This window comes from Lampris incognitus, chromosome 1, assembly GCF_029633865.1.
Source record: "Lampris incognitus isolate fLamInc1 chromosome 1, fLamInc1.hap2, whole genome shotgun sequence".
In the NCBI taxonomy this organism is placed as follows: domain Eukaryota; kingdom Metazoa; phylum Chordata; class Actinopteri; order Lampriformes; family Lampridae; genus Lampris; species Lampris incognitus.
This window is the reverse complement of record NC_079211.1, coordinates 111,711,655-111,738,741: the sequence shown is the minus strand read 5'-3', so window position 1 is coordinate 111,738,741 and position 27,087 is coordinate 111,711,655. Positions and strand designations below refer to the sequence as shown.

The 27,087-nt window shown below is 43.8% G+C and overlaps 1 protein-coding gene across 1 annotated transcript in view; it reads left to right on the top strand.

Annotated features, from left to right (window-relative positions):
• The window catches only part of cacna1ba (calcium channel, voltage-dependent, N type, alpha 1B subunit, a), a 269,201-nt gene that overhangs the window by 56,713 nt on the left and 185,401 nt on the right, over positions 1-27,087 (top strand). The window contains 3 exon segments of the mRNA XM_056281288.1: positions 12,434-12,525; positions 14,645-14,797; positions 23,349-23,536. Coding sequence (XP_056137263.1) covers positions 12,434-12,525; positions 14,645-14,797; positions 23,349-23,536 — 433 coding nt within the window.

Sequence of the window (27,087 nt, the reverse complement as noted above, 5' to 3'; positions counted from 1 at the left end):
TCCATACTCAGTAGGGCTTGGCACCACAGGGTTAGCCTGCAGACAGCACTTCCATATTGCTGCCTGATAGTTGGCTCGTTGAACATGCATAAAGAGACAGTCTCTACATGGTGGCAGCTGGCTGGACTCAACCTCTCCCCTTTTGGTGCAGAAGAGCTGGTAACGCAGTTTGTTCACCTCAGCAGTGCTGCTATTAGCAACATACATCCGACAGGTGAACTGCTCAATTTTCTGGAACAGCTCATCACTCACATTCCATGTCTGTCCCAGTTGACTAAAAGTCTCTTGGCAGGAAGTGTGCTTTCTCACTATCTTCAGGGCATTCAGCTTCCCTCGACCAGCGAATGCACTGACAGTGTCGCAGCCTGTGAAGGCATGTAAGCCAATTAGGCTGTCACAGATGCTGTCTCCAAGTGAACTTGCCAGTTTGGTGATGTCGACAAACCGTGTGCGGTTCTGAGTCCCACACTTCTGGTAGATGGGACAGGTGATGTCCTTCTGGAAGCCAAGACAAAGCACCATGACATCAGTGTCCTCAGCTGTGATGATAACTGACTTTGAGCCCGCATTTGCTGCATGCAATGCATGCAGGAGCAGACGGGTGTCAGCTTCTTCATGTGTGGAGTGCAGTTCTGCTGCTTCCTCACACCCATCTTCTGTCAACTTGTAGCAGGTTTCCTCACAGGTCATGTACAACACCTTGCCATGCAGCATAGCTCTGTATCGTGGGAGTTTCCACTCTTCCACCAGAAACTTGATGAGACTGGTCTTGTTGGAGGAACTGCACAGAAATTTTCTCCACTGCTGGACGTGGTGTCCCCCTGCAAGATTCTTGTACTGGAGAGTGATGTCTCCACCCCGGTTCAGTCGTTCAGCATCTTTGATCGAAGTCTGGTGATAGACATCAAAAACAACATCAATCCTCCCACTCTGTGCTCCCTCATGGAGGACCTGGGTCAAGGCTGACTCTGCCACCTGTGCAAAGGTTTTGTTGTTGCCATTCATTTTTTGGACCAGGCTCATCCCATCAATGATGGAAGTAGATGGGATTGGGATGTCTTCTGCAGGAGATACATTCTTTTCAAGCTCTCTGGCAAGTGCAGCCTTGTTTGTTTTTCGTAAGGACCCATCAGCATTTGCCAGTGCCCATGGTAGTGGGCCCAATGGGTAGGCAAGGACATCCTTCAGATTCACCTTCCTGCTTTCAGCCACCAGGATCATGTGACTGAAAAGGTTTCTATCTGCCTTCAGAACCACATCCTGTGCTTTCTTTCCATGAGCTTGTTTTGTGCTGACATTGGAGAATGTTTTCAGACTTTGCTTGGTCATCTTGTCGTGGAATTTCACAGGTGGTGGGTCTGCATCTAACCTTGTTTGCTGGAATGCTTGGTAGGCCTCTTCTCCTTTCTCAAGAGCTCTCAAGAGATCTATGGTCACATCAGGTGGAGCCATGTTGCCAGTGGAGAGGCTAACCAAATCAATCTCATCAGGGGACATAGGATTGAGCCAGTTATTCTCCATAAGGTCCATGAGAGACTGGACATCTGTTTCATCTCTCTTGATCCTTGGACTCTGTAGATCTGGATGAGACCATTTGCACCTGCCTTGACCTGTCAGGTCTCTCAGCTGTCTGAGGTACATGCTTCTATACTCAGCTGTGAGATAATATTTGGTCACAGCTCCTGGCTTCAAACTGAATCCCTTTGTCCCTCCAGCTGTTTGGGTGTCTTTGTTCACCGTTTCTTCTATAGCTTGGTCAACAGGGATTCGGCCAAAGGGATTGGTGGAGCCCAGTTGGACTGAGAAGCCTCCTTCCATGAATTCTGTGTACACATCTGGGTGTGTGATGGGCAGCTCAGACATCTGGGCGTAGTAGTAGGGGAGGTAGCGTGCATAATTCATCCTGTCATAAGCAAAGCACCATGGGATCATTGCTCGAATGCTAGCCAAGTGTAGCATCCAGTCTCCCTCTCTGGATGCTCGGATGAGCCCCAACAAGATTTCAACCATGTCCAAATAGGACATCCAGAAGTTCGAGAGGCTGCCGTTTCCACCTCTAAGGAACTCACGGTAGACTTCAAATAGATCCATGATGCGTGTACAAAAGCTGTTCTCGAGGACCTCCTTCAAAGCATGTTGTGAGACTTCTTTCCCAAGGCTGTCAATGGTCTTCAGTGTCTCATTCAGGTGAACCATGTCATTCCTGTGAGTTTCTTCCAACCAGGACAGGAAACCATTCAAGGTCAGTCGCATGAGAGCCTCATACAGGAGCTTGTGTAGTCGCACTGCCCTGTTGTACTTGCGGCCATCCATAACACCAGCAATTGAGCCTTCTGCAATTATGCCAGACTCAATGCAGAGGTCTTTGAGTCCAGCATCTTGGAAATGCTTTCCTATTATTGCCAGCAGTGTGCAGATGGTGTGGAATACCCCAAGCCTAACGATGATATCATGGAACTTGTCATGGTGTTTCCATGTGATCTCGACAGCCTTCGCATACAGGGCTTGGTCAAAGACACAGACAATCTTCCTCAGGCCTAAGCACTGCATGATGCTCAGTGACTGGTTAAGCACCTCGTTGACAGTAGACATTTGTGTCGCTGGAGCATTGATGGTAGGCAGATAGCCTATATTGTCGGGGATGACCGTCATCTCTCCTCGAGTCAGGATGTTGAAGCCTGTCCAGCTGCTGACTGACTGTTCTTCTTGTTGTGACATGCGTGCTAGGACCCAAAGAAGGTTTTTCTCTCTGGCAAGCTTAGTATTGGCTGCAGTATTGGCATCTGACTTTTTGCTTTGTGGTGGCCCTACCCGTTGTCCAGCATTGTAAGTTGGTAACATTGGTGGGGGTCCATCAATGCTTCTCTTCTTTGTTTTGGGAACAGTGGGCATGGGTTGGACAGGAAGTGGGTTGACTGGCTTTGCTTGCACAGCAATCCCATTGACTCTGTGAGATGTTCCCTCACCACTGACAGTTTCTTCAAGACGGTCGATATTGTCCCAGGCTAAAGTTGTGAATATGCCAGGATGGATGTTAGCTGGAAGGGCAATGCCACTCCCTGATGATGAGAGTTTCTGGAGACACAGGGCAGTGTTGATCTCTTCCATCTGTGAATAGGACACACTGTGACCAAGTCGGTTGAGGATGTTTATCAACTCTACATTTCCTGTCAACGATTTGACACTGAATGGCAGAACAATGTGCTTGGAAGGCTTGGTATTTCCACATGTCACTGCATATACTATGTCATGGCCAAATGACTGCAGAAGGCACTGCACTCTCTGGGATGCATGATCAGGATCATTTGAGCCTGTGAGTAGAGAGTACAGGAAGATAATGAGCGACTCTGGAATGGTAGGACATTCTGCTTCTGGTTTGACTTCAGGCGGCCAGGTTTGAGGAACATCTTGACTTTTAATGTCTGCTCTCAACTTGATGGCTGCTTTGGCTATAACATCTTGTGCACTGACACTTTTCAGGGTCTGCAGCTCCCTTTCTAGAGACTGATTTTCTTTGGCAAGTTCCCACATGGACAAGTTATCGGGATAGAGGAGGAATTTTCCTTTCTCATCAGGGAATATCTGCAAGGCTCCAGCAAACTCACTCTCCAGGTTTCGCCTTATGTGCTTCTTGGTTGATTCCTTGACTTGGGCAATGCCTTGGGAGTTCATTGAAGCTACCAGTCTAGAAGAGAGATCAGTCATTGCCATCACTTGAGGATTGCCAAAAAGCTCCATCCTGATGAAGAGGAACAGCTCATTGTATGCCTTATTCACAGCAGCTTCATACTGGGCTGCAGCATCATCATCTTCATTGCTGGCAACCTCTCCTTTGGAAACCTCTTCTTTGGTGTAAAGTCTATAGCATGACCTGTGGTAGTGCCCTTCAGCTGCTACAAGGTCTCTACTCACAATGGCAAGGATTCTGCTGTCCCTTTTCTTTGTGGCTGCACTCCTGATCTTTGCATCAGCTCACAGTTCTCGACACTGCACCAGTACTTCTCTCGTATTCTGTCTCTTGGAATATTTGCTGTTTTTCTGACAAAATATGCACTCCGCATCATAAGTCCTAGATGTACTTGGAGCATGTCGAGCTACTCTCTTAGATTGTTTCTCTTCAGCAGAGACACAACTTTTCTTTTCTTTTGCAAGGAGGCCATCAAGAATTTGCTTCATAGTGAAGATACTGCGACACTTTCTGTGGTAGTAGATTGCTGGAATCTGTCCCTCAGGAATGTCTTTTGCCAGTTTCAAAACTGGTGCATGATTTCCTATCTGAGCTGCCCTGAGCAGAGTTCTCCATGAGTCGACACTTTGTAGTGAAACCAGCTTATCTGTATCATCAGAACAGTGGATAATGCACTCCACCCGTGGGCGCTTTGGTATTGGGTAAAAACTTGCTTGTTCACCAGTGGCCATATTCAGTCAGTTTTCACCTGCCACATACAAACAAATACATGTAACTTAGGTGTATGAACACTACTAAAACAAAGTTTACTTTGCTTCACCAGCGTCATATTACCATTATTTATCTTACATAGCCACAAATAGATACATTACCTAGTTGCTATGCAACAGCTGTATTTTGTCCACATGAGGCCGCTAAAATCAACACAAGATGAAAGTTCCTCGTAGCCACTTTAACTAATCATATTAACATATACATTAAAAGAACATGCTAACATTGTGGGAAATTAGCTTACAATCTTCTCCAGAGTGAGACAAGAAGATAGATACCAGTTTCCTCTATATGTGTTTAGTAGAAAGCTATCTGGCTGCACGTTAGCCTAGCTTAGCACAATGAATGGAAGTACACAGTACTGGTTATCCTTGGTTGTTGGCCAACTAAGAACTGTCCCAGAGTTTAAGCTAGGCTAATCAGTACCAGGGGTGTTGAAATGCTATATTTGTAAAAATCTGGGCAAACACACAATCGTGAGAGGCACAGAAACAGGTTTCCTGAAAGAAAAATGAAATAGCTGCTCATTTGGAAAGGTTATCATGTATTATTTTACTTCTGTTAGTGTACCAAATAAAATGGCACCAGTGAAGTTGTGTCACCTTGGGTGATATCGATATCTGGTCTGACCCATGGACTAATTGGCTTTGGTCTAGTTAGTTTCTTAGTAATAATGCCCTTCTAATTTAAGGTTCACAATCACCTCACACAATGAAATAGTATGGGTATATTATACATTTCCTGAATCGTTACAGTCCTGTGAGTATTCCAGTTTTTGTGTTTTGTGTCCCTGATATTCCTAGATGCCACAGGGCTAAAAGAAAGTATATAGTTTAGGCGAACATTGCAGAAAGATGTGTGTTATTGACGGGTTGAAGAGCTCAAGTGACCTCTATATTTGTGAGAAATATCCACAACAGGGCTTGAATGAAAGCTAAGAAGGTCCCCTTTAAAATGATACCAAAGACAATATTATAGAACATTGAAAAATGTCCTGACCATGAGGCTAAACCAGGATATGCACCAGCGTCTAAAATGCAATTTACTTTAGGGGGTGGTTAACTTCATGAGCTGATAACTGTGATACAGCTGCCACTCAGGAATGGTTATCATACCAAAATATCATCTACAGACATGGATCCTTTCAAAAATTATAAGTAAGTTTTGCCACCTTGAGTGTACCGAAATAGGAAATTTTGGGCTCTGGCCCATGGACTATTACGAACAGTATTTGCACAATCAGGCTCCCACCGAATCAAGCACTTCCATCAGGTACTCCCTGTTGAGTGAGTGTAACATCATTTGACCATCGTTATATGAGGGCTCTATTCTTACACGTGTTTGTATGCAGGTAGCATCCTTCCCTGCAAACAAGCCCGTAGCTTCATACTGGTTGAGCTGACAGGATACCCCTAAAAGCTATAATATTTCTTTCATTCTGAAAAGGCAAAAATCTATGTGAATCATTTGAATGGGATTTTTTTTAATACTATGTATCCAAAATAATTATGTGCATTGGATAAAATTATTTTGGATACATAGTATTAAAAATATTTAGCTCACAAGAGAAGATACATAGTATTAAAAAAAGGTACATACATAGTATTAAAAGATACATAGTATTAAAAAAATCTTAGTATTAAAAATTTTTTAGCTGTGAGCTAAAGATTTGTTTTATCTACTGTCCCACCTGCCATCAATCATTGTGTACGAGTTTTGTTGAGAGTTAGAGAACTTTTTTGTGTCAGTGCGTTTGTTTGACCGCAGTCAGTAAAACAGTAAACAAACAGCTGGACTGGAGTGAGTGGAAGAGATGATTATTGGAACCTTATTCTCTCAGCAGGGAAGTCATAAATGCCCATAGGTGTACACACCTCACCCACATTCACTGTCAAATGCACACACACATACTCACATGTAGACACAAAACATAAAAGCATTAACACACACACACACACACACACACACACACACACACACACACACACACACACACACACACACACACACACACACACACACACACACACACACACACACACACACACACAGCAAAACAGAGAGAAATGAAGAGAGAGACATGAAAAGAAAGGAAGAGAGTGAACAGAGAGAGCAGAAGAGAGAAGAGAGGAAGAGGGTGGAAACGAGAGAGCGCTGAAGAGAGAGAGGAAAAGATGGAGAGGAAGAGAGAGAGTGAGAAAGAGAGATGGAGGCAGAGATAGAACAGAGAGACAACACAGAACAGAGACAAGGAGAGCCGAAGAGAGGGAGAGAGAAGAGAGAGGAAGAGAGTGGAAACAAGGGAGAGAGAGCAGAAGAGAGGAAAAGATAGAGAGGACGAGAGAGAGATGGAGACAGAGCAAGAGAACAGAGAGAGAGACAGACAGAGAGAGACACACAGAGGTAATGACAGAAGACAACAGCATTAATTGCTCAGCAGTTGTTTCAGATGTAACAAAAAACTGTCTGTCACACGGTTGGCGATGACGCGGAGGCCAAAGTCATTCCCCTCCCCTCATCTCGTTGTTCTTTCCCCCCAGTCAGCAGCAGTCTCCCTGGGAGGGACTTAGGGTAGGATTAATTAGTGGGCGGAGAGAGGGAAGGGAATGAAATTGCCATTTATGAAGACTGATGAAGAGGGAGGCATTTGAATGGGTCACACCTAAAAATAGGATGACGATTAACTTTGGGAGTTGACTCGGGTTAAAACTAACCACAGGACGGCCACTAAAGTAAAACTATCGACTTACAGTTCAAAACTACCCTTGACCCTCCCTTTATTATGTGTTGGATGGTTGTGGAAAGGCCCATTTAGACACAGACATCATCTTTCTTTACTGTTTTCTGCTCATGCATCCCAAATAATTTCCTGCCTTGCCGTATAGCAGGGGTGGGCAAACTTTTTTCTAGTTGATGAGGGGAAAAATTAACTAGCATAAATTACATTAATGTCAAATGTTTCCCAAAAAATAATGAAAATAAGCTCACCTCCGAGTGCTTGATTTAATGGGAACAGTGTGGCTGGTCACCCTTTTTTGCGAGCGCATCAAAGTCCGGCGTAAATTTAGTTGTGGCAGTTCGCAGGACAGCTTGAGGGTTCATCGGTTAAGTCAGACTCTGTGACGTGCTTTGATGATGTTCATCACACTGACCGTTTGCCCACACACATAGGTAGAGCCAGATAACACCAGCATCTTCTGCGCCATCTGTCGGATGTTTGGAAACTTGGTCTCGTTCAGTGAGGCATTAAACTCCCCCAGTTTGACGGAGTTGAACTTCTCCTTCGAGACAGAGTCGCGCTGGAGATCAGTCCGCCCCAGCTGCAGCTCCTGTGGCGCTGTCTCACAGTCGAGTGACAGGGGACGTGACACCAGCTGCAGTGACTTCTCAATCTTTTCAGAATCAGAGAATCGACGACAGAATCCTCCGTGCAGGTGGTTCGGTGATTTGCTGTATTCATTTGCATGCTGGGGCGCCTCTTCCAGCGTCGCTAGTGTCGGGAAATGAGCGAATGATTTGTTCATTACTTGCCTTGAGAACGACAACAAAAGTTAATTTGGCTTTGAAAGCTTTCACGTTAGAATGCAGTTCATGCACAGATACATCCTTCCCTTGCAGCGTCACGTTCAGCTCCTTCATGTGCCCAGGTGTCCATAGCAAACAACATCGCGAAGCCAGTCTGCGCCGCTCAGCTCAGGAAATTCGTCGGCTTTCCCCATTGACTCCAAAAACGAGCCAATCTCCCCTCTGAGCTGCCACACTTTCCCCAAACTTAGAGCTAACGGACATCAGAGTGGCAAAGTAAGTCATGATGGTCAGCATCAGTTTCCTTTAAGGAATTTAATGAACTGACGATGACGAAGTCCCCTCGCCTGTATGAAGTTCACAAGTTGTACATCTGGCTTCACTACGTGATCAAGCTGCAATGCAGTCTTGCACAGGACTTTATGGTGGATAATACAATGTAGGGGAATTACCTCCAACTCAGGCTCCTCTTCTTTCACCTTGTCCTGGATTCGTTTCAGCAGTCCGACGTTTTTTCCTGTTAAATTTGGCGATCCATCTGTGGTGACAGTTTACACCAAGGTAGCTTCAGCCTCTCAGTGCAACCGCACGCCCTGTCGTAGAAATCCGACCCTCTCGTTGTGCCTTTCATGGACTCCATGGATAAAAACTCCTCCGTGATTTCAAAATTGTCCTTAATACCTCTGACAAAAATCGAAGAGGTGTGCAGTGTCCTTTATGTCACTGCTTTCATCCGGTGCTAATGAATAAAACTTAAAGGACTCTGCTTTCTTGATTAACCCACAAGTCAAGTTTTCATCAGTCAGTTCTATACGGCGAGTCACTGTTCTGTGCGATGAGCTGATGTTTTCAAATTTGCTTTTGCTCTGTGGACACGGAAGACTTGCCGTCTCCACCATACACTCCTTCAAAACCTCTCCTTCAGAGAAAGGCTCGCTCGCTTTCGCTAGTTTATATGCCAGTAGATAACTTGCCTTTGTGCTGGACTCCTGACTTGTAGACTGTCGGGTAAAAGTATTTTGCTGAGCCTGTAAATTGGCTGCTAACCTTGAAGCTGTACTCGCCCTTTCTTGGGATGACAAATTGCTGGCGTAGTTAGCATGCTTGGTGGAAAAGTGTCAGCTGATATTGTATTCCTTGAATACCGCAACGTTTTCTTGACAAGTCAGACATATGGCCTTCGATTGGACTAAAGTGAAAAAAATTTTTTGCCGTCCACTCTTTCTTAAAAACCCGGCACTCGCTGTCGACTTCTCACGTCTTTGGTCCACTCATTTTGTGAAAGTATGCGATTGCGACATGCTCTGATGCTCAATGCAAGAGGCAAAAGTGAGGGTCAGGTCAGGTGAAGAGACGAGTAACTCTTGGCCTCTACATTAGAAAAGGTCGGTTGTATTTGCAATGCGCCATCTAGTGGAACCAACCGTAATGTATTGCAGCAAAAAAAAAGCGAATACCAGTCATTTGAATTAATTATAGTATTAATTTAAATTAAATGCCTGGTGGGCCGGATTAAGCAGCCCAACGGCCCGTATGTGGCCCGCAAGCCGTAGTTTGCCCACCCTGATGTATAGGCTCTGAACTTGATCCTCCTCACCAAGCACAATGTTCAGCTCATGCTGAAGAAGCCCATTCCCACAGTTCTCATGCTAAAGAAGCCCATTCCCACAGCTCTCTGTGGATCACTTGTTTGTGCTGGATATGCATGAGTCTTTGCACGTATATGTGCGCCCATATTCAACTGCAAGAATGTGTGTGTGTGTGTGTGTGTGTGTGTGTGTGTGTGTGTGTGTGTGTGTGTGTGTGTGTGTGTGTGTGTGTGTGTGTGTGTGTGTGTGTGTGGTTCGTGCACGTGTGACTAGCTAGCCATCCGCAACTGTAAACTCTCAGCATCATTGTAGCTGCTGTCCCTGTGGACGAGGCGGTTCACACCCACTCCATTTGTGCACAAGCAGTTGGTGAGAGGAGGGATGGAGCGGGTTGGTTGGACAAGCGCTGGCTGTAGAGTTAAGTGTATGAATGCATATCCACCCCCCCAACCCCCGTCCTCTCCAGCCTCTTCCAGCCTTCATGTATGCTCCCTCTACCTCCATCTGCCTCTCTCCCATTTCACTGCCTCTGCCTCTCCAACTCCCCTCTCCTTCACACCCCTCCATCCCTTCCTGCCTTATCTTCCTTGTAGCTGTGGCTCTTTCTACCCCTCCCTTCTTTCTCTCTCTCTCTGTAATATTCTCTTTCTGACTTGTCTTTCCTCACTTCCCATCTTTCTTGCATCTGTCTACCCCGCCCTTCTCCGCTCACCCCCCCCCCTTCTCATCAGTGTAAGGTTGAAGTGCAGGCTGATGGTGGATAACAGGAGGAACGGGGGATTTTAGGAAGAAGTGTCTTGATTATGCTGAAGCCTCTAGAGGAATGACGAGAGAGAGAGAGAGGGCGCGTGAGAGAGGAGAGAGAGCGAGAGAGAGAGAGACAAAGATCAATTTCCAACAGCACAAGGGAGCACCAGGGAGAGACATACAATCTTTCGAAGGACTCTGAACGATCAACATTTACATTTTGGACTCAGTGGCATCTAACACTTAGTGAGTTCCACTCGGCATATCAGCATGCATTGGGAAATCATTCTTATTTCCCCCCTTGGCTCTTTCGGTTACTGCTTGGGTCTGTAGAAGGGTTTGGTTTTCTGATGAGATGCTGGCACAACTATACTGGCACTACTTGTAGTGCCTGCCTGAGCCTGTGTGGTTTGTACGTAGACAGAGACGTGGTATAGAAAAGATGAACACAGCACCTGTGTCATTTCCCACTGGTTTCTTAAGGGGCCTTTTGAAGCCTTAAGTTTGCCTTTATGCTCGCCGCCATCTTGTCAGTTGTTGGAACCAGAAAATCCAAATTTGGCCTGTGGGGTGGAGCTGGGCGAAGGTGAGCTTAGTTGCACTCACAGCCCAAATCAAGGCAATGAAGAGGAAGGAAACGGGGTGTGATTGTGTCAGAATAAATGAGAGAGAGGGAGAAAACTCTCTCCGGAATGACAGCCTGCTTCTTCCTCTGGCTGCAGCCACTCCCAGATTCAGCCAGTTCTCTCTGATGAGCATCCACCTCTGTCCACCAGACTCCCACAAGGAAAAGAAAAATACCAAGCAGATAGAGGGGGGGGGGCTTTGCAATATTATGGACATGTAAACGATTAAAATGCAAACGCCATGTATTTTATGCTGCAGTTCTGTGTAGGGCTGAACAATATATCGGTTCAGAATTGACATGGCAATAAACACAAGTGCAACGGTCAAAAGAAAATGTGCAACAGAAAATGAAATCTAGCGGGTACTGCTTTTGTACGACTACTTTTAAAGAAAAACATTCTAGTGCATCTGAAAAACATAGTTCAGTCTTAATCAATGACTTCTTGGACAACGGCCTTATTTCCGCCTCTAAAATCACTTGAATTATTGCTGGACTGATAAAGTCCCTCAGATGGTGTTTCAGATGGTATTGCAAACATATTGTGTAGAAGCAGTGTTGCCGCCAAGCACGTCTCTCTTTCCCATGTTTAGATATATGTAAGAGCACGTTAAGCTGTTTTGTTTGAAGTTTTAAAAACAGTGGACAAAACGGTGCTTTTCAAATGAAACAGTGCTCGAAAGGCTACAGGGCTTCATAGTTGACGAGCTTTGGGACTATCATTTGTCTTAGATTGCACCCCCATGCTCCCGCCCACGGTCGTTAGAGTAGTTCTTATATTCCGGTTGTTGTTTGGGGCTGTTTCAATCTTTATTTTCAGTTCTTTTTTTACATTTAACGTGTTATAGGCCTTGTTACGTTTGTTAGATTAGCAACATGTGTTTTCCGTTGTGTTTTTCAGGTAATATTTTCACTTTTTCAATTTCGCTATTCAAGTTCCACCATGTCTCTCTGAAGTTAAATTGTTTGAAAATAGTATTATAGTTGTTAAAATGTTAATTTGGGTGTCAGTCATTTCCTAACAGACATACTAACATATGTAATGCATTAATATCTCAATTGGGTATTTATCTTGACAGAATATAGAGTTTAAAAACCGGTGTCCTTTTGACCGCACATGGTCGTTTTAGGTAGCTCTAATCATAAAATGTTTGTGTGCAGTTGACCTAAAACTAATTTGAATGCAAATATATGCAATTTTAGGAGCATTCGGGGAGTGACAGGTCTGTATCTTTTTTCGTCTTTTTTTTAACAAAGTTATTAAACTTTGAAAATCCAAAATGATCAAACTGACCTCCTTGGTCCTTCTAGTGCTTACATAACAGTAAATCCCAAATATTGCAATATCAAATACTGATTTTAAAAAAAAGAAGTACAGTGCCGTACTCAAATCACAAAAATCACAACCTAAATATCCTAAAAACACAACCTAGAGTGACCCTTGTTGAATATGATCCTTCTTCTCTTCATGTTCTTGTTGTTGGTCAGGATCCTGGCCACCGTGGGAGCAGACTTTGACCTGAGAACGCTGAGGGCCGTGAGGGTGCTGCGGCCCCTGAAGCTGGTCTCCGGTATCCCCAGTGAGTAGCCTGTGAAAAACATCAACTTGAAGAAACATGTTTATTTATTGATTGTATTTTCTTGTTTTTATTTTATTTATTTATTTGTTTGCTTGTTTGCATTTCTTCTCTATGGAAGTATAATGCATTCAGTTGAGGAAAATTGTTTTGCTCTGAATTACTGAGATTATTATCTCAAAATTCTGAGAAAAGTTTTCTAGGGCAAAAAAAAATCTGTTTTTCTGAATTAACGAGATACCTCAACTTCCTGAGTTCAGTAAAATTGGAAATATTAACAGATTTTTAAATTTATATTGAATAATTATAATTATGTATTGTTATTATTATAAATTATTATTATTATAAAATTGTTATTATTTTCTTTATTTTATTATTATAAAATATTAGATTAAATATTAACAGAAATTTACATTTAAATTGAATAATTATTTATTGTTATTCTTATAAATTATTATTATTTTAGTTATCATTATTATAGAATTGTTATTATTTTATTTATTATTATAAAAATAACAGATTAAATTTAATATTAACAGATTTTAACTTCCTGGATACATAACTCCTAAGCGAAATGTTTTTAAAACACAACGGTGCCTCTTTCCTACCATAGCAAGATAGACAACGAGCAACCATAATTATCACCAAAATGAACTGGACGAACAACATTGGTCTCAATGTACAGCGGGCTGAGAATGTGCAGGGACCGTCTAAAAAGTGCAGTACCAAAAAGATAATAATAATAATAATAATAATAATAATAATAATAATAATAATAATAATAATAATAATAAATCAAAAGTATTAAATGACGTCACTCTTATACAGTGTAGTGTCCCCAAAATTACCTCACACATCAATGGTCTTCTGTTACTTATACTACAACACTTAGTTTGGAAAAAATGTGCGTTTGCATAATTTTGGGGAATTTTATAGGGAAAAATAATCACTAACTTCCCTCTTCTACCTTACTCCCAAACCAAGCGCTGTAGTGTAACCAACAGCAGACCACTGATATGTGAGGAGATTTTGGGGACACTACACTGGACAAGAGTTAAGTTATTGAATCTCTGTTTGATGTTGCACTTTTTAGACGGTCCCTGCTCACTGCTCACATCCAGTTGTACGTAGGCACCAATGTTATTTGTCCAGCTACTGATTCTTGGAAGTTTGAATCTGTCCGTGTATTTCCAGCTTTACCAAACTCAAGAAGCTAAGGTATCTCCTTAATTCAGAAATACAGAGCTAATTTTTTTGACCCATGAAAACTTTTCTCAGAATTCTGAGATGATCTCGTTAATTCGAAACAACAGGGCACAATTTTTTCTCGGGTGACTGAATTATGCTTCCGTACTTGTCTATCATTTCACTCCTGCAGTATTTCCCTTCCTTTACAACCCCAATTTTATTATTGTATTATTAGTGTGACTTTCATCATTTGTCTTTTTGCATTTTCTTTACATTGGTAAAGCTTACAAAATGCTATTTGAAAGGTTAATTTGAATCAGTTTTAGAAGTTATAGAGCATAGTCATTATTATAAGTGTAACTTATGAGTAAAATATTTAGATTATTAGTAATACTTGTAGCATTGAAAATATCAATAATAATCATTATCAAAAGATACTGGACTGATCTGTTAATCGAGTCACGTTCTAAATGTAATGTATACTGATTATCTTAATGTTTCCATGTGAATATATCAGCCCAGTGATACTAATTATGTTATTTGGCTTTTGACTTATTTTTCTCAAAAATATATGGTCAGGTTTTTTTTTTTACATTTTTAACCACAGTTAATTATTTAAAGGTGTTTAAAATGTATGTATAGTCTCATAGCCAAGATATTTCTGAGAAATATGATTTTTTGTTGTCTAATTGTCACTCTGTATATGATTTTTTGTTGTCTAATTGTCACTCTGTAATTGTTTGTACAACAGCTGTTCCAAATTAGAGCCGCAGCCTTTTGTAACTAGTTTACAATAAACCCATTACATGTAATCAGTTTCCCCCAACTATGGCAGATAGAGCAGATGAACACTGAATGGCATTTCCTATGTATGTATGTGTGTGTGTCTGTCTGTCTGTCTGTCTGTCTGTCTGTCTGTCTGTCTGTCTGTCAGGTCTGCAGGTGGTTTTGAAGTCCATTATGAAAGCCATGGTGCCTCTGCTTCAGATTGGCATGCTCCTCTTCTTTGCCATCCTCATGTTTGCCATCATCGGCTTGGACTTCTATTTAGGCAAATTCCACCGCACTTGCTTCAGGACAGACACAGGTAAGCAGAGAAGTAGTACACCACATACTGTGGTGTTTGAAAGTTTGTGAACCCTTTAGAATTTTCTATATTTCTGCATAAATATGACCTAAGACATCATCAGATTTTCACAAGTCCTAAAAGTAGATAAAGAGAACCCAAATAAACAAATGAGACAAAAAATATTATACTTGGTCATTTATTTATTGAGGAAAATGATCCAATATTACATATCTGTGAGTGTCAAAAGTATGTGAACCTTTGCTTACAGTATCTGGTGAGACACCCCCCCCCCCCCCCCGTGCAGCAATAGCTGCAACTAAACGTTTCTGGTAACTGTTGATCGGTCCTGCACATCAGCTTGGAGGAATTTTAGCCCATTCCTCCATACAGAACAGCTTCAACTCTGGGAAGCAGGGGGGTTTCCTCCACAACATTTCAATTGGATTAAGGTCAGGACTTTGACTTGGCCGTTCCAAAACATTAACTTTATTTTTCTTTAACCATTCTTTGGTAGAACGGCTTGTGTACTTAGGATCGTTGTCTTGCTGCATGACCCACGTTCTATTGAGAGTCAGTTCACAGACACATGTCCTGTGTATGTTCTCCCCGTGTCTGCGTGGATTTCCTCTGGGTGCTCCGGTTTCTTCCCACCATCAAAAAGACATGCATGTTAGGGTTAATACTCCTGTCTGTGCCCCTGACCAAAGGCAATGGAAAGAAGAACTGCAGTTGGTGCCCGGGCGCTGCAGCTTCCCACTGCTGCTATACAACAGGATGGGTTAAATGCAGAGAACACATTCACTGTAAGAATACAATGTAAAATGAAATGGCTTTCATTTTCATTCCACTTTCAATTTAGAGGTCTGCTTGGGTGCTGTGAAAAATTGGATGCCAATAAATTTCCTGCTTTTGAATTTGGATAAAATGGAGATGTTGGTTGTTGGCTCTGCTAGACACAGACACCAATTTGATCGAGTAACAATAACAATCAGTAACTCTGTGGTTTCTCAAAGTGTGGAATTCAAAAATCTTGATGTTCCGTTTGATCTCAGCCTTTCCTTTGATAAGCACATTAAAGAAATCCCCAAGACTGCCTTTTTTCCCTTACCTAACATAGCCACGTTGGTCTTTCCTGTCCATGGCTGACATGGAGACTCTAATACATGCATTTGTTCCATCCAGACTTGATTACTGTAATGTTCTGTTCTCAGGTCTGCCACATGCTAGTACTAAAAGTCTTCAGGTGGTTCAGAATGCTGCAACTAGAATCCTAACTAAATCTAGGAAATTTGACCATATTACACCAATTCTTGCCTCCCTTCATTGGCTTCCTGTCCATGTTAGATCAGAATACAAGGTGCTTCTGCTGGCTTATAACAGCCTAAATGGGCTTGCCCCATCTTACCTGTCTGATCTCCTTAAACTGTACATTCCATCTGGAGCTCTCTGCTCTCAAAATACAGGGCTTCTGTGTGACCCAAAGTTAAAAAAAGAAGTCAGTTGGTTGCAGGGTCTTTTCCTATTGGGCTAAGTTCTTGTGGAATAACCTGCCTGCTGCCATCAGACAATCAGAGTCTGTTGAGTCCTTTAAATTCAAACTTAAAACTCATCTTTTTGCCTTAACGTACAATTGCCTTTAAATTGAGCACTTCATGACCTGTACTGCATGGCGGGTTGGTTTCAGTTTCAATGAATTTACCAACCACTGTTCTGCCGACGACATTATAGAGTATAGATTATTGACTATTGCAAACTGCGCTCTTCTCCCACATGTCTTTTCTCTCTTTCTGAAAGATGTTTTCTCCTTTCTTTTCTCCTCTCTATGTGAATGTTGTGTTGTGAGTCTCCCTTGTGTGCACATGCAGTCTGTCCTCCTCCCAGGTCTCCATGGTGATGGTGGTCGCCACCTGGACACTGCTTGGCATCGTCCTCGTCACATTTTCCTTTTATATATCTTGTAAATCTATATCCTATATAGTAGTAGTAGTTATAATTCTATATCCTGTTTCAATGTTATATCCTTCCCTCAGTATGATGTGGGACTAATGTCTTTTCTTGTCTCTTCCCTCGGATATGTGAATGGTGTGATGTGAGTCTCCCTTATGTGCATGTGTAGTCTGTCCTCCTGTCAGGTCTACATGGTGATGGTGGTCGCGCGGCTCAGGTCCTAGGCTATTCCGGTGGCATCTGGACACTGCTTGGCATCCTCCTCATGATAGCCTTCATATATCTTATAATTCCTTTATAATTCTGTTATCCTCTTCCAACATTATATTCTGTAAATTGTGTAAAGACAACATCCATTGCATGTTGTCCGTCTTGGGAGAGAGAGATCCTTCCTTCCTCTGTTGCTCTCTCTGAGGTTTCTTCCTATTTTTTCTCCCTGTTAAAGGGTTTTTTGTTTTTTGTTTTTTTAGTTAGTTGTTCCTTATCTGATGCGAGGGTCTAAGGACAGGATGTTGTGTTGCTATAAAGCCCACTGGGGCAAATTTGTAATTTGGGATAATGGGCTATACAAATAAAACTGACTTGACTCTTGTGGTTGCAGTGATTAAAATCCCTCAAAAAAAAGTTTGTTCTCGCTATCACTGCTCCCTTCACCCTCCAGCTCACTTGACCACACTGTTCTCTGTCACTGCCCGATCTAAGTCGACCGTGGGCATGCGTATGTATGCATGTGCGACTCATATCTATGGTTGATTCGGATCGGGTGGCAACATAATAGAAGGTAATTAAAATAATTTTGGTATTCCAAAAAATGAAAAAGGAGCAACTGCTCCTAGTTTGCAGTCAAAAAAGAAAGTTGTGTATTTTTGTCACTGCCTGATTTGAGTCAACCTTGGATGTTGCGCATGCGCGAGTGTAAATAGTTTACCCGGCTTTATTTTATTACGACAATAAAGACAGGATTAGGGTTAGACCAAAATTGTCACATAGCAAACCTTTTCTTTTTGGGAAGTGCAAGTTTACATTGGTCTCATTTGTGTGAGTGTCTGCCTAGGAGGCTGCACATCCACAGACTGACAGGCAAAATGTTTTTATTAGGTAGATTTTTTTTAGCTTGAGTGCTGCATAATAAAAACGTTTTTTTTTTCATATTTCCATTCAATCAACATGGGAGCTGCATATAAGTGTTACAATGGCAGGAAAAACATTGGTTTCTTTGTCCGTGTGTGCCCGTCTCTTGCCGCTGCTAATCTTGCATACTATTGGGCCTGTCAGCCTAATTTTGTGCACATTTATGACTGTATGATCAAGGATCTCTCATGGTTGCGGTGATTCAAACCCTTTGAAAAACCTCTTTTATACTGCAATTGTGTGCTACCTCCTCAACTGGTTTTTCACCCAATTCTAAGCACTGGAGAAGGGGAGATTTTCCCTTATCCTGGTAGGTAAAGAAAGCGATAGTTTATCGCCAAGTCCAAACACCGCAGAAGGGGCGATACAACTGGCAGGGATCTGCACTCTGATCCCCTGAGTGCACCCTTTTAGTTGAGGAATGGTTTGAGGAATATAAGGACTTGTGTTCAAAGACTTGGCCTGCCCTCAAAATTCTCCAGATCTCAATAAGTTTGAGCATCTGTGGGATGTGCTGGACCAACAAGTCCGATCCACAGCAGCTCCACCTCGCAACTTATTGGACTTGAATGATCTGCTGCTAATGTTTTGGTGCTATATACCAGAGGACACCTTCGGGGGTCTTGTAGAGTCCATTTCTCAGTGGGTTAGTGCTGTTAAGGTGGCACATGGAGAACCCACGGCATTTTAGGCAGGTGGTCATAATGTTTTGGCTCATCAGTGTGTATATGAAATATTTTGACTAAAATTTACTTTGTGACATTTTACACCAATATTTCCTTTCCCTTCTCCCTTTGTCCCTTGTTTCGCCTGTGTTTTATGTGTTTGGAATGTAGAGTCCATGGACTATTTTATTTAATTTTTTAAGTCTGTAAAGGTTTGACTGTCTTTATGCATGCTCAATAATCCAGGTAAGAGAATCAAAGAAGGTTGAATCAGTTCATCTGGATACAACATTTATTGACTGAAACGTTTTATCCCTCATCTAAGTTACCTCTTCAGTCTAAACTGACTGCAGGTATCCCCACCCTTATAAATCACTAGAGATGAGAGGAACGCTCTCACGACTCTCAGTACTGACAATAAAATCATCATCATCCTTCTGGTAGACAAAGGCAGATGCACTGTTGTATTAAACCAGACAGGCTACCATGAGAAAGTTATGATGTTACTTTGCGACAAAAATACTTATGAGCCCCTGAAATGAGATCCAGGCAGTGGTTACAAGAAAAAGGTGATAGATTGTCTGAAGCTGTTTGAACAGGACAATGCTATTGACAAAATTTCGTACCACAGATTATACCCAGGGGAAGCTACACCTAGTCTGTATTGGTTACCTAAGATTCCACAGTCTACACACATCTACAGGCCAGTGGCCACTCTTTCAAGGATTAGGATATGCACATCCTTGATGGGGAGGAACACTGGTTTGAATGGGGAGTCAAAGAGACCATCTATGTTAAGAGGGAACAAGCATCCCTGAATCGGGGGGGGGGGGGCTAAGGGGCTAAGAGTACATCTGTTGCCATCTTGCAATGCTGCGATTGCAAATATTCTCAAATCCTCATTTCCATATGAAACTGGTCATTGGTTTCGGGCATTATGCAACTATTGTTTATAAGGGTGGGGATACCTGCAGTCAGTTTAGACGGAAGCGGTCACTTAGTTGAGTGATGAAACATTTCTGTCAATAAATAGATCTGTCAACTGGGGAACTTTTGTAGTCGAACTAGACATGTTACTCTCAGCCTTTTCTTCCGATGACACACCACTGATTGTCATGGGAGATATGAATATCCTTACTGAAAAAACCCAAGCGACTGACTTCCTGTCCTCTGTCCTCTGACTTCTCTCCTCTGACTTCTGACTTCCTCTGACCGCTGACTTCTGACCTCTGACTTCTGACCTTTGACTTCTGCCCTCTGACTTCTGTCCTCCTTTGATCTCAGACAGGTTCCCACCCCTCCCACACGCAAAGCGGGCAATACTCTTGATCTGGTTTTGACTCGGAACTGCTCCACAGTAAATCTAACTGTCACCACCCTACATCTGTCGCACCACTTCTTTATTCAATTTACGGACTCCTTACTGGAACATCCTCACATTCCTCCACAAAGGGTCTCCTTATGCCAAAACTTCCGGTCCCTTACACTGACCCAGCTCGCCAATGAGGTCTTGGCTTCCATGCCTCTCCATGAATTCTGTTCACTCCCTGTCAATGAGGCTACAAACACACTCTGTTCCTCACTAGCCTCCTGTCTTAACAATCTCTGCCCTCTAGCATCCAGACCTGCTTGTAATGCCACCCCCCCCCGTCCATGGCACACTGAGGTCATTAGAGAGCATAGGGCAGGGCTCAGAGTGGCAGAGAGAAAATGGCGTAAAACCAGAGTCCACTGACCTCAGTGACTATCAGCATCTCCTAGCGTCAATCTCCTCCAGCTTAAAAACAGCTAAGACCACTGACTATCAGAATAAGATCTGTGGTGCCACTGACGCTCGAAAAATGTTTTTTACTTTTAACTCACTCCTCAATTCGCCTCCTCCTCTGACCTCCACTCTGCTCACTCCTGACATGTTCGCCTCGTACTTTACTGATAATGTTTCTGCCATCAGTAACCAGTTATCTGAGCCTGACCAACTCTGTCTGCTGCTGCCAGCTAATAGTGCCTCACTCACCTCATTCTTCCTCCTGACCGAGGAGGAAGTCTCCAAGCTTCTGCTGGTCTCTCATCCCACTACCTGTCCTCTGGACCCGATACCATCCAACCTCCTACAGACCATTTCCCCTGCACTTAACCCCACAGTCACACACATCATCAATTCCTCGCGTAAAACGGGTATGTTCCCCACCGCATTTAAGCAAGCTCAGGTCAACCCGCTGCTCAAAAAACCTACACTCAACCCAGCTCAGGTTGAAAACTACAGACTGATTTCACTCCTACCCTTTCTTTCAAAAATACTTGAGCGTGCCGTCTCTAACCAAGTCTCTGAATTCCTTTCTGAGAACAATCTGTGTGATCTGAATCAGTCTGACTTTAAGCGGGGCCACTCTACCGAGACTACAGTCCTGCCGGTAATAGAATCACTGTGTTTGGCTAGAGCTGCTGGTCAGTCCACAGCTTTATTGCTTCTAGATCTGTCAGCTACCTTTGACACAGTAAACCACCAAATCCTTCGCTCCACACTCACTGAGCTTGGTATCTCAGGATCTGCTCTCCACTGTTTCATGTCCTACCTCTCGGGGAGATCTTTTTGAGTATCTAGGAGGGGTGAAGTGTCCAAACCGCATGGGTTATCCACAGAGGTACCTCAAGGGTCAGTGCTCGGTCCTATTTGCTTCTCAATATACACCACCTCACTTGGTGCAATCATCCACTCCCATGGTTTCTCATACCATTGCTATGCTGACAATACCCAGCTCTTCCTATCATTCCCGCCAGATGACCTCATAGTCTCAGCACAGATGTCCTCATGCCTTGCTGATATCTCTGCATGGATGAAAGAACGCCACCTTCAGCTTAACATATCTAAGACTGAGCTCCTTGTCATCCCAGCCAGTCCATCCTTACAACAATAGATCAATATCCAGCTCGGATCAATCTAACTCATGCCCATAAAGTCTGCCCAAAACGTGAGTGTCATGATTGATGACCAACTAACCTTTAAGGTTGACATAGTCTTGTTTGCTTGGTCATGCTGATTTGCCCTGTACAACATCAGGAAAAATAGACCCTACCTGTCTGAGCATGCAGCACAACTCCTGGTACAGGCTGTTGTTATGTCACACATTAACTACTGCAGCTCCTTACTGGCAGGTCTCCCTGCATGCACTTTCAAACCTCTGCAGATGATCCAGAACGTGGCGGCATGTCTGGTCTTCAACCAACCCAAAACAGCACATGTCACTCCGCTGTTCATATCCCTCTACTGGCTCCCAGTTGCTGCCTGCATCAAATTCAAAACCTTGATGCTCGCTTACAAAACAGCAACTAAAACGGCTCCCGCCTACCTGAACTCCCTCATCCAGATCTACACTCAGTACCGCTCACTACGCTCTGCCAATGAAAGGTGCCTGGCACTTCCTCCATAACAGGGCCCTAAGTCATTAGCCAGACTCTTCTCTTCTGTAGTTCCCCGGTGGTGGAATGAGATCTCAAACTCCATTTGATCTGCTGAGTCCCTCTCCATCTTTTAAGAAGAAGCTTAAGACCCAGCTCTTTCATGAACACCTCCACACCTGATGGTATAAAAAAAATTAAAAAAAATTGCTTCTATGCCCCCTATGCATTGCCTTTGTACACTACCTGTTGACACCTATGTCCTATCGGACTTGAACCTAGTTTTTTTGACACTTATTTGCGTTGTCGCCTCCTGATGAGATCCTTGCTTGTGTTCTATTAACCTCAGATGTACATTGCTTTGGATAAAAGCATCAGCTAAATGAAATTGTCCATCCATTCGTTATCCAAACCGCTTATCCTGCTCTCAGGGTGGCGGGGATGCTGGAGCCTATCCCAGCAGTCATTGGGCGGCAGGCAGGGAGACACCCTGGACAGGCCGCCAGGCCATCACACAGGGCCCACACACACACACACACACACACACACATTCATACCTAAGGACAATTTAATATGGCCGATTCACCTGACCTACATGTCTTTGGACTGTGAGAGGAAACTGGAGCCCCTGGAGGAAACCCACACATACACGGGGAGAACATGCAAACTCCACACAGAGGACGACCCAGGATGACCCCCGAGGTTGGACTACCCCGGGGCTTGAACTCAGGACCCTCTTGCTGTGAGACGACCGAGCTAACCACTGCACTACTGTGCCGCCCTAAATGAAATTGTAAATTGTAAAATAGTAAAATGTTGTATCCAGATGAACTGATTCAGTCGTCTTTGAGTTTCTTACCTGGATTATTGAGCATGCATAAAGACATTCTCAAGTCCTCTATGAATAGTACACATGGCCATTGTAATGCTAGTTATAGTCACACCATATTTGCATATGAATCCGGTCATTGGTTTCGGTCGTTATGCCACTGTATTGTTTATAAGGGTGGGGATACCTGCAGTCAGTTGAGACTGAAAAGGTCACTGAGATGAGTGATGACACGTTTCTGTCAAACGTTGTGTCCAGATGAACTTATTCAACATTCTGTGATAGAGGGTTGACTGTTGCACTCCTCTGTATTGTTTGCAAATACAAAACATTGATGAATTTAAGATAACTCTGCTCTAGCCCCATTGAAAACAAATCTGGATGAAAATGTGAAATTCAATATACATTGTAATGTAACGTAGTGATCTTATCTTTTGTTTCATTTAACATAATGTGTCGCATATGGATGTTTTCCCATGTCTCATATTTGGTACTGAATTCCTCCCCCACCTCCTCTAAAAACAAAAAACCGTTACATGCAACGTATGTGGTATATGCACATTTGTATATGTACATACCTGTTTGTGTGTTTTTGTCCCAGGCGAACAGGTAGCAGAATTTCCATGTGGATTGGACCCTCCAGCCAGGACCTGCGCCAATGGCACCACCTGTCAGGAATACTGGATCGGCCCCAACTTCGGCATCACCAACTTTGACAACATCTTGTTTGCCGTTCTCACAGTCTTCCAGTGCATCACCATGGAGGGATGGGTGGACATCCTCTACAGCGTGAGTAGAATTAGGCCGAATTTGCATCTGGCATTAACATGCAAATTGTATACATACATATTATCTGAGAAGGGAAGAATACACACTAATGCGTGGTACAATGCACGCTGCATATATTGCAGTCAAAATGTGTTCAAATCTGCCAGACCGCTTGCATTGTGATGTCTAAATGCAGTCTGTACTGCACAGCGTGCTCCCATTGCAGGGTTAGTACTTCACAGGGTGTAGAAGTGTCATCCTTGCAGCCATGGCGTCCTTGCAGACATACTGCAGCTCATTCCGAAGGTGACCATCTACTCAAATCTTTGGCCAGAGCCACTCCAACAGCAAACCTGTAGCAATGGTGATGCTGACAGCAGCTGGAAGTACGATTCTGTTGCCTCCAAGTCTTGAGGGGGACCCATTCAGTGAAAGATTATGATGAGAACATTCACAGACATTATGATGTTGTTTTATTTGAATATTGCTTTTAATGACGACAGACAGGCCCTCTTCCTTCCCATCCACTCTTTCTCTTGGTATTGTGCACAGGAAAGATGAGTTCCAGTCACAATACGAACACATGGCATAGGAAGAGCATCATCAGAATGTTCATTATCAAGATGATATGTCGAGATGCAGACTGCATAAGAATAACTGGTGTAGGGGCGCCGCCGTAGCCAGGTGGTTGGAGTGCATACCACATGGTCGCAACCCTCGCCTGTTGGAATCTAGCTGACGGCCTTTTTTGCATGTCTTAGCCCCCCCCCATTTCCTTGTCTGCATCCACAATCACTATCTAATAAAGGTCTAAAAAATACCAGAAAAATTGTGAATACCAGGTGTAAATGAAAGTGCGAATTAATATATTCAACACCTGTTTTACTGTGAATATCAAACAGCTGACGTTTACTGCAGCACAGTCCACAGTGTCATATGTATGTCATGACTGTGATCACCCATACCCTTCTATTTTTTGGGGGGGGGGGTTTCCCCTGTTTTCTCCCCAATTGTACCAATTACCCCACTCTTTCAAGCCATCCCGGTCTCTGCTCCACCCCCTCTGCCGATCCGGGGAGGTCTGCAGACTACCACGTGTCTCCTCCGCTTCTTTTCACCTGACAGTGAGGAGTTTCACCAGGGGGACGTAGCGCTTGGGAGGATCACGCTATTCCCCCCAGTTCCCCCTCCCCCCTGAACAGGTGCCCCGACTGACCAGGGGAGGCGCTAGTGCAGCGACCAGGACACATACCCACATCCAGCTTCTAACCCGCAGACACAGCCAATTGTGTCTGTAGGGACACCCGACCAAGCCGGAGGTAACACAGGGATTCAAACTGGCGATCCCCGTGTTGGTAGGCAACGAGAAGAGACCGCTATGCTACCCAGACGCCCACCCCATACCCTTCTGACACTCATTATTATTGAGCAATGTAGTAAACCCCACCCAACTGGTACTCTCGGTTCTGACACTCATTGAGCTATGTAGTAAACCCCACCCAACTGGTACTCTCAGTGCACATAAACTAATGCTGAGGTGTACGTGTAAGCGCCTCTTGACAGGAAACTGTGGAAAATGGATGAACGTTAAAAACACCAGTGTGAGCTCTTCAGATGAGGTCCTAATGTCCCCACGAAGCATCTCACGGTGAGAGTAGACGGGTGGACTGCTGAGCTAATTTGCCAGAACAGCAGCGATTCTGTGCATCCTACTGAGACTCTGACCGGCCTCTCTCTCTCCTCCCAGTTTCCAGTCATCCTTGGGGGGGGGGGGGTGATTTGAGAGAAACCTAAGAGGCCGGCTGTGCTCTACGCTGGAGCAAGACTCAATCGCTCTCTCACTGTCATGGCCCCCATAAGGGCTGTAGACGCTCGCCAGTTTACTCTGGGCATGTGGCAAATCATAGTGCTCCAATATGTGCAGAAAACAGTCATAATTATATCATGTGAAGGGGAACAATTACGCAACAGAGTAAATTATTAAATAGCCCTAGCGGGAAGAGTGTATGTTTAGCAGTGGGAGTTTTGAGAGAGAGAGACAGAGACAGAGGGATAGGGAGAGAGAGGGAGAGGGCAGGGTACACCACTGTTTTTTTTATTACTGTCAAGTAGCTGTTTTCAAACTGTAGGGAGGTTTATAGCTGTTGGGCACAGAATAGAAAAGTGCGATATAAATGCAGTCTATTTACAGACTTTATTTGGGCATAGAATGATGATGGTGCACTAAATTAATGCCTATTTGGCAGCAAGTAATAAATAATTTAACCGCCATGTTTATAAAGGCTGTAGGTTACTAAGACCAAGTCCTTTAGTAAAGCTCTGCACAAATATCTTCTCATCCCTATTAAGTCTCCTTTATCAAGCCAATGGGGGCACATACCAATAAAAATCCAAATCTCAATGGACAATTTGGCAATTCAGCATAATGAAATTTACAGCATCACAATTGTCAATGTGCAAAGTTCTTTTATTCAGCAACCATCCCTTCACTCATTCGACCTTCTGCCTATACAAAGTTAAGACAAATAACATCATTTAGTCTACGATTTAAGAAAAAGCGTTACACATCACATCCACCGTGGCTGTGGGTTGAATACACTGACTCTCTCTCTCTAGTAGCCAGTCTGGATGATGTTAAGCTGAGGCTAGCGAGTCATGATAGCATCCACATTTTGTTTGTTTTTTGTTTTTTGTGTCAGATTTTAATAAAATAAGGCCAACACACGCCAGTGCCTGCCGATGTGACTCAAGAAGTAAGTCACCTGCTGCGGAACGATTGTCCAGTGGTTCGCACTGTTGCCTCACTGCAAGAAGGTCCTGGTTTCGAGCCCCGAGGTAGTCCAACCTTGTGGGCCATCCTGGGTCGTCCTCTGTGTGGAGTTTGCATGTTCTCCCCATGTCTGCGTGGGTTTCCTCTGGGTGCTCCAGTTTCCTCCCACCATCAAAAACACGTGCATGTTAAGGTTAATACTCCTGTCTGTGCCCCTGAGCAAGGCAATGGAAAGAAGAACTGCAGTTGATCCCCGGGTGCTGCAGCTGCCCACTGCTCCTGTACAATAGGATGGGCTAAATGCAGAGAACACATTCATTGTAGGAATACAATTTGTTGTAAGAATACAATGTCAAACAAGGTGACAGGTGTCCAGGTAGCGTAGCAGTCTATTCTGTTGCCTACCAACACGGGGATCGCCCGTTCGAATCCTCATGTTGCCTCCGGCTTGGTTGGGCATCCCTACAGACACAATAGGCCGTGTCTGCAGATGGGAAGCTGGATGTGGGTATGTGTCCTGGTCGCTGCACTAACGCCCCCTCTGGTCAGTCGGTGCGCCTGTTCGGGTGGGAGGGCAAACTGGGGGGAATAGCGTGATCCTCCCACGCACTACGTCCCCCTGGTGAAACTCCTCACTGTTGGATGAAAAGAAGTGAATTGTGACTCCATATGTATTGGAGGGGGCACGCGGTAGTCTGAAGCCCTCCCCAGATTGGCAGAGGGGGTGGAGCAGTGACTGGGATGGCTCGGAAGAGTGGGGTAAGTGGCCAAGTACATTTGGGGAGAAAAAGGGGGGAAATCA